The sequence below is a fragment of the Archocentrus centrarchus genome, chromosome 19 (genome assembly GCF_007364275.1).
Source record: "Archocentrus centrarchus isolate MPI-CPG fArcCen1 chromosome 19, fArcCen1, whole genome shotgun sequence".
NCBI lineage: Eukaryota > Metazoa > Chordata > Actinopteri > Cichliformes > Cichlidae > Archocentrus > Archocentrus centrarchus.
In genome coordinates this window covers 29,631,880-29,645,268 of record NC_044364.1, presented here as the reverse complement: position 1 = coordinate 29,645,268, position 13,389 = coordinate 29,631,880, and the positions used below count along the sequence as shown (strand labels likewise).

Here is a 13,389-nt window from a genome sequence, read left to right as displayed (position 1 = left end):
CTGTAATATTAAAAACTAAAGCTTATTTCTTAGCATTAATAAAATAGTCAAAATGCTTAACGGCAAGCCTAATATGATTTTTAGCAGGGCACCTAGGCCTCTGCAGCCTATTAGATTTCACACTAAGTATAGTTAGCATACATGCAAAGAAATTTCTCCAAATTTATCTGTTATAGGTTAATATCTTATTTTTTTATAAAATATAGTACAGAATTATGCTTCGCTGTTTCTCACCAGTTGCAGTATACTGTGTGTATCCTTGAGGCCTGACAAACATGAACTTTTTTCCAAATGTATTTGTGTTGTTTATATTCCTCAGTAATCGTCTCTGCTGACAGATTGCTACATTTGTGGGTGCATCACCTGATGAACAGCTGCTTCTCATTGTCATGGTTTGAAACTACTGGATATATTTAATATCTGAACTCCTGTGAGCTTGTGAAGGTGGAAAGCAGGTACAAAAACAATGATCCACAGCACCACTGGTGGTCAGAGCTCTACAGGGCACCTTTAATTGCACTGTTTCAAATTCTGTATTGTCAGTATTTCTCATTAATAATCCTGAGAGCCTATTTTTTCAGTATGTGCAATGGAATGCCACATAAGGAGCATCCGAAGCATAAATAATATTAATTTTATCTTTTTTGTCAGTGCTGTCCTCTGGTTGTTGGGAAAATTGTACAATTTGAAATGAACAATAAAAGGTAGAAATATTGTTGCACGCTGGTGTTTAGATTCTCAATATCTGCATTCCTCCAACTCTTCTATACAAATGCAGTCCTTAATAATCTTGCATTGGTTCATATATTTCATGAATATCTTATAAGTATCTATGTCATGTTGGATTTTAAACTATATCAAGCTACAGAAACTGGGTGGTACTGAGAACAAGAGAACAAGAGAAAATTTGGATTTGACGAGCCATGAAATGGTACAGGCGAGGCTTTCTGTGAGAAGGAATGTGTGTGACATACAGTGTCAGGGCCCACTGTAGCTGGCAGAGTCGCTGTATGCCTCAGACCTCAAGGCACAGCAAAGCAGCAAGACTGAGCTGGAAAGAGTCTGATGTTCCTCGCGGATCATTACACCACCCCCAGACACAGAGAGACACTTCAAATCAACTCGTCCTCCTCCTCCTCGTCTGTCCTATCCTCTCACTGCACCGGTCCAAGAAGAGATCACAGTGCTTTTTTATTTTTCTCACTTTCTCTGTCTTTAGCTCACACACACACACACATAAACACAAAAACACTCCGGTCCTCACCCGGCTTCCCATGCAGTGTCCGGTGACCTTCATTTTCCACAGCACAGTATTCACTTCTCTAAAATTGGGGATAATTATCCAGGGCTGTTTTGTTCTTCCACCCCAAGCAGTTATTTACAGAAGCAGCTCCCACTGCATTTCAGATAAGTATCTACACGAGGCTCTTTTGGGGCCCGTGTCAGCTGTACAGTGGGAATGCTGGGCCATCCATTAGTGACTGGCTACTGTAGAGGGAGGGTGTTAGTAGTGTGCAAAGCCCTGTGTTGAAACAGGCTAAAATCAAAATGTCAGCACTGGTCTGACACTGGCAGAAGCTGAGTGAGTTCATTAAAAAAGCTGACAGTGGCACTGGCTATGACTGTAACACAGCAGATAAGCTTTAAGGTCAAGTTCAACAAGCCTCTAAAGACACAGGATGAAAAGAAAATCCCACACCAGAACACAGACATAATTACATTTCAGAAATCAGCACATAAGCCTGATTAAACACGATTCTGAGGATACATTCTGAAATAAATGTTCTAGCTACAGTTCTTTATGTTAATTCAGTGTGTCTTTACACTTCCTCACCTTGATGGGCTCTATGCTGAAGCGAATCTTTCTTGAAGGGGGCGGATCCTCTTCCGTAGGCAGCCCAGAAATCTCCACACAGCTGGACTCTGGCTCGTACCGGTCATCGCCCTCGTCTTCTTCTTCCTCATCCTTCTGGCTCCCTTCATAGTCCTCCCCCACCGCACTGTAGGTACTGATATCCACAGAGTCCCGGCCTGACTGGTCTTCTCTGAGAGTCCTGTCTTCCAGCTCCTCCTGCCTGACCATCTCGCCACTCTTTGGAGAGCTTTGCTTCTCTGCAGCAGTTTCTCCATTCTGCACAGAGTTGTAGATGTCACCTTGCAGTGTTGTGCTGCTGAGCTCACTGGACCCAGAGTGTTCCTCATGTTTAACATCAACTTTGGCCTCAACACCTGCATCTGAAACAGTCTTTTCTCTCTGTTCATTTGGGTCTCCTACATTACTGGAAAGTTCAGCAGTTGAGGCATACTGGCCAACACTCTGGCCCCCATTAATGCTTTCAGATGGGGGAGTCACCCTTCCTCTGGGGCCCCTCGGCGGTGTCTCCTGTCCCTTCTGACTGCTTATCTCATCCCCCTGGTTGCCTGATGCAAAGGCACTGACCCTCTTTGTGATTATCTTGGAGTTCAACACACCTACCTTGGCGCTGACCCCTCTGGAAGGGAGTGGTGGTGTAGAGGAGAGACGGTGGAGGTTGTTCCGGAGCTCGGCTGCCCTTTCAAACACAGCACTGAGCTGGCTGACTGTAGGGGACACTGCTTCACTAGTGTCCAGGCTGTCCAGGGACTCTGTGCTGCCATTAAAACGAGCCACCATGTCCAACCTGCCATCCTGAAAGCCCGAGGCCTTATCTGTCTTCAGCAAGACCCTGGTAGTGGCCAGCTTCTCCTGCTGCAGCTTTTCCTGCTGCTGCTTCTCCTCAAAGATGCGGCGTGTCTCCTGCAGCTTGGAGTAGCTGGGCGACGAGGCCCGCTGGTGCCCATTCTCCGGCTTAGTGTCGAACTTGCTGACGCGCTCGGACACGGTGGATCCGAGCTTCAGCAGCGCGCTGTGGTCCACGTTCTCGTTCAGGCTCCCGGCTCTGGGCAGGGAGAGGCGGACCGTTTTGTCGGCGCTCCTTGCGTTGTCCTCTCCCTCTGCGTCGGCTGGGGATATGGTCTGCATCTGCTGGAACATGTTTTTGATACGGTGCACGTTAGAGCCGTACCTGCGCCCTCGGGGGCCCTCCTGCATATCCCCATTTGCAGCATTGTCTTTGACGGGCTTCAGGGCCTGCATCCCCGCCTCGTACGCGTTCCTGTGCGGGGATGGGCTCCTGAGCGTGGAGCCAGAGCCGGTGCTCTTGGATGTGGATTCGGTCTTCATCATGGTCAGTCAAGCGTCGCAACGGATGCTCAGCGACGGCATGTCTCCTTTCTCAACTCCCGGTGGCAAATCTGTATTATCCACCAGCAGCGGATCCCAGCGAGGTGGCGCCCAGACTAGACCGGCAGATGGAGAGAAACAAAAACAACAGATCGCATTAAAGGCCTGCCTGCATCCGCTGCAATGCTCGTCTAGTGCAGCGGAGAAAGTGAGCGCGATGCATCTGTCAATAGCTCGTTTGCAGTTGCAGCAACGCAAGCATAACCTTCTCAGATAATTGCATTAGCCACTGAAAATATTTGCACAGAAAAACAGAAGAGTAATGAGCCGCGGATTTACCGCAGCTGACGACAGATTGCTTACGTTTAATCCCTTTTTAGAGGCAGCATCATTTTGATCTCTTCATTCTGTGAGCTGCAGATTTCTGGTCCTCTCGTAGCGGCAGACTGCTGCTGCTGCATGGAGGGAGGAGCGCATGGGTCATAGTGCCCGTCATCTATTTCTGACTGTTCACCGGCTTCTCTTTGGGCAAATACAGGCTTCATTTATTATTATATTTGGCAGAGGTGCATTAATTGTAGCTACTACGCTGCAGGGAGTGATGCGGCTCTCATTCCCACTACAATAAAACAGTCCTTGTTAAGAAGAAGCAATACTTATTGCTACTCTAAGGGCAACATAAAATATCACAGCAAATTTAAAAAAAAAACACTAATTGTGATTTTTACCTAATGAGACTGTGGTGGTACATCAGACAAAAAAAAGGGGGGGGGGGGGGGTGACACCTTAACGGTTTTTTTTTTCCGATATATTTTTTTAAACCCCTCCCCCTCCCCAAAAGGAAATCCCTAATAAAGCAGTCCAGAGAAAGATTTAAACAAAATAAATGTATCCTAAAAGTATATAATATGGACGCTTACTTACTGTCTGTGGACCCTTGTAAAATCAAACTGAAGTCGCGGTCTTTCCGCCAAACCAGCGATAGGACCCGGTGCAACCTCACTCACGTCAAACCTCCGCGGCCAATAACACATCCGTTATTTGCAGGACACATTGTTGCTTCCTGCATTCTGCATCTGCGCCGACAGATACTTTAAATGTTATCACTGATCGTAGACAAAGCATTTCCTTTTTTTTAAGGTTTTGAACTTGCCCACGGAGTCTCGGTTTCGAAAGTCGTTTTTATCTGCGAGGCCGACCCATTCACGCAGCTGTCTCATATATGGACAAGAAGAGCATAAAGTGCTTTCCGTGTTTTCTTAACCGTCACGATGGAAATCAGTCCCTGAAAACGCTGAGGCGATGTTAAACGAGGCAGCAGTGCCATCTAGCCAGTGTTCTCATCTAAGTGTTACTGGTGCTAGAGCTGAATAAATTCAGAATATTAAAAGTTACATTTAATGCTGCTTGGTACATTATGCAGACACAAAACTCTTCACAAACTTATTTCCTCAAGAACAGTTTGTATGCTTAATTATTAATAATTTGCCAATTTTGTTACTTGTGATATCTTCTGCGTGACCACACTTTAGAGTTACTGTTTTATATAGAGTTTATGCATTTTATTAGGATCAAATATCAAAGAAAATCACTGTAATTTAAAATTATTTAACTAGAATAAAAATTCATGATAAAAGTTAAAATTCAACACCATTAAAGGTATTTTTGTAATTACCCTCAGCAGAAATACACAAAAGCTTTAACCACCACATGTGAAGTAAGCCAGCAGTCTGAGAGAGAAGTGCTCTGTTGGGGTGATATGGTACTATGAGGTCTTTGAGATAAGATGGGGCCTGATTATTCAAGACCTTGTATGTGAGGAGAAGAATTTTAAATTCTATTCTAGATTTAACAGGGAGCCAATGAAGAGAAGCCAATATGGGAGAAATCTGCTCTCTCTTTCTAGTCCCTGTCAGTACTCTAGCTGCAGCATTTTGGATCAGCTGAAGGCTTTTCAGGAAGCTTTTAGGACAGCCTGATAATAATGAATTACAGTAGTCCAGCCTAGAAGTAATAAATGTATAAATTAGCTTTTCAGCATCACTCTGAGAAAGGATGTTTCTAATTTTAGAAATATTGAACAAATGCAAAAAAGCGGTCCTACATATTTGTTTAATATGTGCATTGAAGGGCATATCCTGGTCAAAAATGACTCCAAGATTTCTCACAGTGTTACTGGAGGCCAAAGTAATGCCATCCAGAGTAAGTATCTGGTTTGACACCATGTTTCTAAGATTTGTGGGGCCGAGAACAAGAACTTCAGTTTGATCTGAATTTAGAAGCAGGAAATTAGAGGTCATCCAGGCCTTAATGTCTTTAAGACATTCCTGCAGTTTAACTAATTGATGTGTGTCATCTGGCTTCATTGATAGGTAAAGCTGAGTATCATCTGCATAACAATGAAAATTGATGCAGTGCTTTCTAATAATACTGCCTAAGGGAAGCATGTATAATGTAAATAAAATTGGTCCTAGCACAGAACCCTGTGGAACTCCATAATTAACCTTAGTGTGTGAAGAAGACTCCCCATTTACATGAACAAATTGGAGTCTATGAGATAAATACGATTCAAACCACTGCAGTGCAGTACCTTTAATACCTATAGTATGCTCTAATCTCTGTAATAAAATGTTATGGTCAACAGTATCAAAGCTGCACTGAGGTCCAACAGGACAAGAACAGAGATGAGTCCACTGTCAGAGGCTGTAAGAAGATCATTGGTAACCTTCACTAATGCTGTTTCTGTACTGTGATGAATTCTGAAACCTGACTGAAACTCTTCAAATAAACCGTTCCTCTGCAGATGATCAGTTAGCTGTTTTATACACAGCCTAGTCTTGCCCTAGTTCTACTTCAGTTGGTTCTCTTCAAGACAGTACACAGGCATTTTGAGCATAAAGTCACAACAGTTGTTCCTTTACATTCTGCTTTAATTATTTTTAGAAGGTTTTTCACTGTGTTTAAAGACAATAATTCACAATAAGTAGTTTTAAATTACTGAATTATATGCCACAGTCCTTTCTTCTTATTGCATTCAATTCATGCATTTTCTCTCCATTTGCAGTGTCTAGAGCAGGGGTGGGTAATTAATTTTCCCAAGGGGCCACACGAAAAACTGGGATTGTTGTGGAGGACTGCACCAATAAGCTGAACTCAATTCTGCTCAATATTAATTTTATTGTTTTATAAACTCACTGGAGCAGGGCTCCACAACAGCCCCAGTTTCTCCTGCGGCCCTTTGGGAAAATGAATTCCCTGCCCCTGGACTAGAACCAATCCCAGTTGACAGAGGGTGAAAGGGGGCGGGGCACTTTGGATATGTTGCTAGTTCACAGTGCAAAGACTGAGAGACAGACAAGAATTCACCCTCACGTATACATCTATGGCAAGTTCATGCAGACACAGGGAGAACAAACGCCACGCACAAAGGCACCAGCTGACCAGACGGTTCAAATCCCAAACATGCCCGAATCATACTGGTATTAAATTCACTTTAGTGAGATATGTTTCCTCAGAAAGAAAAGAATGCTTGAATTTTCTTTTAGGGGAGGTGGGGGAGCATGACAACAAACGTGTACTTGGAAATGATTTCTTTATTACCCAGTGTCTCCCTCATATGAATATAGAGATGAGCAGACATGTGAGTACCTGAGCAAATGTACTGAAGTAACAATGGAAAACTTAATATGTAAAATATATGACTGTATATCAACAAAAAGAATGTAAATGTTGCGTGACTGACTGCCGTTCACAGACTCACAGACACCTTCCGGATGTTATTAGGTAAGCGAGGCAAAAATAGTTCTGACACGTCCTTTGGGGTGACCGAGCCCCTCTCCACTTGCTTCTGTCAATCACAGCACAAAACAAGATGGCAGGCTGTGGGAGCTGGGTCTTCTTTTTAACAGGCAAGTTCATTCCTAAAATTATCTAGCTTCATAAAAGAACAACTTTTGCGTATGTTCCTTCTGATTAAGTGTCAGAGCTGTGTTATTTAGTCCAAACACTCGGCCTTCACGTCAGCTTTCAGGGACTGTGCGTAGCATTACTGTATCAGAGGCTGTGTTGTCATATTTTAATGTCAGATTTAAGGTTTTGTTTGCCTTTTCTGAGCCTTCTTATAAAACCTACTTTTGTGTGTGTGTGTGTGTGTGTTACACTTCCACACAGTGTGTGCTGCCAGTTTGTTTGGGGCCAGTGCTGAGATCAAAGTTACCATTCCTGTGGGGAAGTTTTTTACACATGAGCTGCTGAGAGAGCCTTTCCAGAACGACTTTGAACCTTTGGCCAAACTCTACGGTGAGCCTGAATAATCTAAATTCATTTAAAGGGTTACGTCATCCAGCTTTTTTTTAAACTGCCTTTTTCTCCCTTTTTGTGTTTTATAAAGCCGGCCGCTTATACAATGACCCCATAATTTTTAAGTGCAACAAGCAGAATTTCCCAGACCTCCCAGAGTGGCTGCGCTTCACCCAAAGGCACCCCTATGACAATGGCTTCCTGTATGGCACACCAACATCTCCAGGAAAAAGTACAATTGAGGTGTGAAGTCATCATTTACAATAACAGTGGCACAATATCACAGCATGCTGCACGTCTCACGTTGATCTCTGGCCTTAGCTTGGCACATTTTTCCTGACAATAGGCCAAACAAAGATAACATTCCAGAGCAGCTACAGTGGAAACAAATATGAAAAATGTGAGGCAATCAAAAACAACTGTCAGGATTTGTTGTCAAATCCCGAGAGACAAAAGCTTTGGGCTTCTTCTCTAGAGCTGCTATTTTGAACCAATATTAAAAATTCAGGAAGTGAGCTGTCTTTGAAGAAGAAGAGATTCAAGTGTCACTTTAGTCTCAATCAAACTGAATTTATTTCAGCTAGAAAACATGTTGGTTGTAAACACTGAGTACAGCTGTATTCTGATAGAACACGTCTATTATAACAAACTGCACTGCATTTTTATGTGCTTTTGTTTTTGTTCAGCACCTTTTAAGAAGCTCATATGTAACATTTATTTTCTCACTTTATTTCATAAAGTATAAAGCAGCTATAAAATATACAAAGCTTTTATCATAGTCACTAAAATAATATAAATGTTTTGATTTTGTACATAAACAGTCATGATCTTGTGTTTTTTTCTGACAGATGTATGCCATCAACAAGCGGAGTTACGACACAGTCAGACACCTTCTCATAATCGAAGTCGTTGCAGGTATTTAAACTGTCACATTAGACTTGCACAGTGAGACAATAGTTATAATGTATAAGCAAGTATCAAATGTCAAAAGTCCCCGATGTCACTCACAGAGAAGATGCTGCCCTATCAAGCCGAAGTCTTCATCAAACTGAGAGAGATTGAAAAAGTGCTGCCCTCTACTGTTCAGGATGAGCTAAAGCAGGATTTGCAGAAGCTGTGGGGGACACAGACCTTAGAAATAATCAACATAACCAACGCCCTCGACCGTGGGGGCAGAGTCCCCCTCCCTCTCGCGGGACACTTTGAAGGGTAAGCTGAGACCTGTGCATTCTTACACACACTGTCTTTAATGATGCTCTTTTAATAATCCTGCTTGTGTCTGCTGTAGCTCTAGCACCATGTTTGCTGCTGTAAAGGGTCTTGCTTTGAAATAACTGTATTTTTAGTTCAGTCTGATTTGTGTCAGTGTGTACGTGAAGGTGGGGTCAAAGAAGTATTTCTCAGATTGTCTCCGGAGGGTGCTGACTCCCCAGCACCAAAAGCAGTGCAAAGCAGAGGCCAAAGTCAAGGTCCCCGGAGAATGCACCTTCTGCAGCAATCCCAGCAACTGTATCACCTGGTGCAAGACGGAGCTGGTGAGGCCAGAAAAGACACTGGATTAAATCTATTATTTAATTTGGTCTCATTTTCTGTTCTATATAGTTTTTTTTTAATTATTATTTCCACTACTGAGCAAAAACAAACAATTTGAAGCCATTTCTTTAAATCCACTGAAGGCAAAATGACAGTTCTCTCAGCTGCTGCTCTGTGGGTTAGGGTTAGGGTTAAATTCTTAAATACCCTTCGTCCCTGCAGTTTGATCTGACAAAGCTGAAGCCACAGCCACCTGCTCCCACCATGGGTTCAGGGATTTTGGAAGCAGGAGATGACTTCAACCCTCTAGAGTCTCCCCCGAGCAGAGACTATTTCCCAGACTATATCGTGACAGTGATTGTGCCCCTGATCATTGCTATCGTCCTGTGTCTGCTGCTGGCCTACATCATGTTCGGCAGACGAGAGGGAGTGTATGTATCTGATTTTAATCTAATCTATGAAATAAATAAGTAAAGGGTCTGGTTGCCAAATTACATTTTCCCTCTTACTGCGAGTAGTCAGCCAAATAAATAATAATAATAAATTCCACTAGTGATAGGAATAATTTTGTGTTATGAGGCTGAAATGATTTAAACATGTTTAGAGTCTTATTGATCCAAATATCATGACTCGATATATTATTCTTTTTTACAGTTCTAAAAGGAATGCAAGAACAAACCAGTAAGTACACAGTTTAACAGACTTTGACCTCTCAATATTTTTTTCTTTCAATGTAAAATATGATCTGATAGATACGTTTTTACTGGCTGTCAAGACAGCAATACGAGTCATATCTCACTGAATTAATCTCAAATATAGTGCAGCATAATGGAACTCAAATAGCAGATGCTTGCTTTCCACCTCTGCATGTCATTAATACAGTGACCTCACATGTAGGATTTTGGCCGTCAGTATAGTCAGAACATACAGACAGCATTTTCAGATATTCTGAATCAGAGTCTCAGTAAAAGTACTGTATGCGATCCACTGTGTGCTGCAGAATTCAGCTGTACCACCACTACACCATTCACGAGAACACCGACGAGCTGAGGAGCATGGCCGGAAGCCGAGGCGTCCCTCCGCCTCTCTCCACGCTGCCCATGTTTAACAGCCGAACTGGAGAGAGAGCCTCACCGGTGCAGTCTGACAGCATCCCCCTCATCATGGCCCAGCAGTAAGCACCTCACCCATTAATCCGTATCAGTGTGTACTCAGCTGTCAGATCTGCAATAAATAATTTGGGAGGATTCTCTCAGTAATAGAAATATTGTTTCACTACTTCAATAACATTGAACACTGTTGCTCTGGGGAGGCTACAGCACTGCGTATGCCAGTCAAACATTTTCCAGATGGTATCACATGGGGGGCCAAAATCTGACAGCACTTTCCTGCATTCATAATTCCATCCTTTTTGACAAGATCCCCAACACCACTGGCTGAAAGCAGCCCCAAACCACAACCCTCAGTGCTGCAGTTCTCTCGGGGCCTGTGTCAGGTCTGATTTTCAGATACCATTCATCTGCCGCAGATATTTTTTAGGCTCGCCACAGCTTCTTTTGTCCTCCACCTGTCCAGTTTTCTCAAAATGTTTAAGGTCACCCTGCACCCCATGAATGATTTATAGGTCAGTATTAAGTGGCTTAACAAACTAACAAACGTTCCTCTGATAATGATTTAGGAAAGGCAGCATTTACTTTTAGGAGAATAGATTTGTATTATGTGTATATAGATTTTGATTTATTTGTTTTTTCTAAACATATTTTATGCAGTCCAGTAAAAATCAGATCAGGGTAGCGTGACAGATGATTGCTTTGATTACAGAAACATTATGTAGGAGCAGGTAATGGATAAGGGATAAACGTTTGACCTTATTTGACCTTGAAGAAGATATTAGAGGTCCAAAGTAATGTGATGTGCCTATGATATGATTCCCTATATGCTGTCAATACAAACAATGGCAGTTTTAATAAATAGCTCTATATGCACTTTGACCTTGAAAGAGAAGTCAGAGGTCAAATGTGATATTTTAAATCTTTACATGGCTTTTATATGTTGGCAATACTCACAACAAGAATCATGCTTTCTAAGCTCTGAGGCTTTTGTCACTTTTTGCCCAATAAATCATTAAGTTGACCTTAAAGACTTTGGTGGATGTGATCCATATTTGCATGACAACACCCTACAAAGTTTTATCATGTTTACAGACAGAACGACACACACACATGCAGACGCTACCAAAACACAACCTCATTGGTGGAGGACACGAGGGGTGACTCGAGACTTTTGCACAGTGCTGTAAAACAACAGCACAGTAATTTACATGATCCAACAGCTTGTAATAAGGTGCATCACAGGTATTTCTCAGGTCCATGAATCAGTGCCCCTCAGAAAACAAGTTTACATATGCAGATGTTTGTATTAGCAGCAGCTCATAATCCAACATATTTGATTTATTATAGCCTATAAATAACACCTGAATACTAAAATGTTCTTTTTCCTTGAAAATCAGACATAATTTATAATTGATAAATAAAAAAAACTGAATTATTTCCTGTCAAATGACCAACTAACTGATCAATCACTCATTCATTTCAGCTCTAATAAACTCCATAAATGAAGGGCTGATCTGTTTGTTTATACACATTTTAGCCATGAGTACCTAATAAACTGGCAGTCTGCTGTTAGTAAAATGACTTTCATTAGTGCTGCTGCTGTGTTACGTGTATTATTTTTTTCTCTCTTGTTAGAGATCCATACAGTGACACGCTGCCCAGGTAAGCCCGTACACGGGACTTTCTCCTCCACGTTGGTTCTGCTCAGTGTTCCTGATCATTCCAAGAATATTTTTGTATTTACAGGAAGTGAGATCGGCGATGGATCAAACATCTCTGACATATGGAGTGTTATTTTTACCCTCTCTGTGGTTCTGTATTTGCATTTGGATGTTATAATTTTGAGTGCAGTGAACTCATCGTGATGCTCAAGAAACCAGTTTGAGGTTATCTGCGTTTTGTCACATGGCATGCTCTCCTGCTGGAAGCCGTCATCAAAAGCTGGCTACACTGTGGTCATAAAGGGATGGACATGGTAAGCAACAATACTCGGGTAGGCTGCAGCATTTCAACAATGCTCAGCTGGTACTAAGGGGTCCAAAGTGTACCAAGAAAATATCCCCCCACACCATTACACCACCACTCCCAGTATGAGCCGCTGATACGAGGTAGAAAGGATCCGTGCTTTCATGTCACCGCAGAAACTGACGCTCATCTGTCCCATCAACGTTTTTCCTGTTTTCAGCTGCTGAATTGTGGTGAGCCGGTGTAAACTTAGCCTGAAGTTCCTGTTCTGGGTTGACAGGAATGGCACCCGGTGTGGTCTTCTCCGGCTGTAGCCCATCTACGTCCAGGGTCAAGGTCCTGCATGTTCACAGATGCTCTTATGCACACCTTGGCTGTAACAAGTATTTATGAGTTTCTTCCCTGAAGCCATTCACCTCTGACCTCTGACATAAGCAAGACATTTTCACCCAGAGAACTGCTGCTCGCTGGACAATTTCTCTTTATTGCACCATTCTGTGTGAACCCCAGAGATGTTTGTGTGGGAAAATCCCAGCAGATCAGCAGTTTCTGACACACTCAAACCAGCCTGTTTGGCACCAACAACCATGCCACATTCAAAGTCACTTAAATCACATTTCTTGCCCATTCTGCTCAATTTGAGTCTCAGCAGGTTGTTTGTTTGACCGTGTCAAAATGCCTGAATACAGTGAGTTGCTGCCATGTGATTAGCTGATTAGATATTTGTGTTAATGAGCAGTTGAACCCTAATAACCCGTGAGCGGACAGATAAATTTGGGCTCCCTCTCTTGGTATTTCCCTGTCACAGTGGGTCCTATCTTGTACTCAGGACCTTAAATCTGTGGGTCAACAGATGATTAACAAGACAGAAAATGTAATCAGATTTCTGCACATCAGTGTATATGTTTCATCTCCTGACAGTCCAATCTTTTAATAATTGGTATTGTGTGGCATAAGGTCCACATTATGCTTTCTCCTGCAGGAGCTAATTGGAAGGATATTATCCTCCCTGACCCACTGCATGCTTTTTGGGTTTCTTTCTTTTGCATGTCACTCATCCATACCCACTTTACACCACTGATGTTGTTTTTGTCAATAAATCTCCATTTTCTAAATCACCTCCTCCTGTCTTCCATTTCTTCTCATATTCAGTTGGGCTGTTATAGTGATGAAGCAACCTATGAAGAGGAATGACTGTTTAATGCTCACCACTCATGGCTGCATCAAAGAAATCAGCCTCTTCTGGCACGGTTACAGTGTTTATCTCTGTGCTTCTTG

At 42.5% G+C, this 13,389-nt stretch overlaps 2 protein-coding genes across 4 annotated transcripts in view; one reads left to right on the top strand and one right to left on the bottom strand.

Annotated features, from left to right (window-relative positions):
* LOC115797902 (neurabin-2-like) overlaps window positions 1-4,419 on the bottom strand; it is a 31,258-nt gene extending 26,839 nt beyond the window's left edge. The window contains exons 1-3 of one of the 2 annotated variants that reach the window (XM_030754454.1): window positions 4,127-4,419; window positions 3,566-3,657; window positions 1,835-3,318 (exon numbers count right to left, since the gene is read on the bottom strand). In XM_030754454.1, coding sequence (XP_030610314.1) covers window positions 1,835-3,205 — 1,371 coding nt within the window. In that variant the 5' untranslated portion in view covers window positions 3,206-3,318; window positions 3,566-3,657; window positions 4,127-4,419. The remainder of the gene's footprint in view (window positions 1-1,834; window positions 3,319-3,565; window positions 3,658-4,126) is intronic. The other variant, XM_030754453.1, reaches the window with a different exon arrangement.
* Window positions 4,420-6,969: 2,550 nt separating this feature from the next.
* Window positions 6,970-13,208, top strand: sgca (sarcoglycan, alpha). 2 transcript variants are annotated; one of them, XM_030755539.1, is made up of 11 exons: window positions 6,971-7,110; window positions 7,373-7,501; window positions 7,593-7,744; window positions 8,350-8,416; window positions 8,512-8,710; window positions 8,868-9,036; window positions 9,257-9,465; window positions 9,689-9,715; window positions 10,035-10,208; window positions 11,782-11,808; window positions 11,893-13,208. In XM_030755539.1, exons 1-11 carry the CDS (start codon window positions 7,074-7,076, stop codon window positions 11,897-11,899), a joined length of 1,197 nt encoding a protein of 398 aa, XP_030611399.1. In that variant the 5' UTR covers window positions 6,971-7,073; the 3' UTR covers window positions 11,900-13,208. The 2 variants fall into 2 exon arrangements, with proteins under 2 accessions (XP_030611400.1, XP_030611399.1); XM_030755540.1 differs by lacking the exon at window positions 11,893-13,208 and having other exon boundaries at window positions 6,970-7,110; window positions 11,782-11,812.
* The last annotated feature ends 181 nt before the right edge of the window (window positions 13,209-13,389 follow it).

Excerpts from the sequence above, each read along its gene's own strand:
- sgca (XM_030755539.1), top strand. The coding sequence starts at position 7,074 with ATGGCAGGCTGTGGGAGCTGGGTCTTCTTTTTAACAG. Across the intron at positions 8,417-8,511 it reads CATAATCGAAGTCGTTGCAG|AGAAGATGCTGCCCTATCAA; the intron begins GTATTTAAACTG and ends TGTCACTCACAG. Across the intron at positions 9,037-9,256 it reads CCTGGTGCAAGACGGAGCTG|TTTGATCTGACAAAGCTGAA; the intron begins GTGAGGCCAGAA and ends TCGTCCCTGCAG.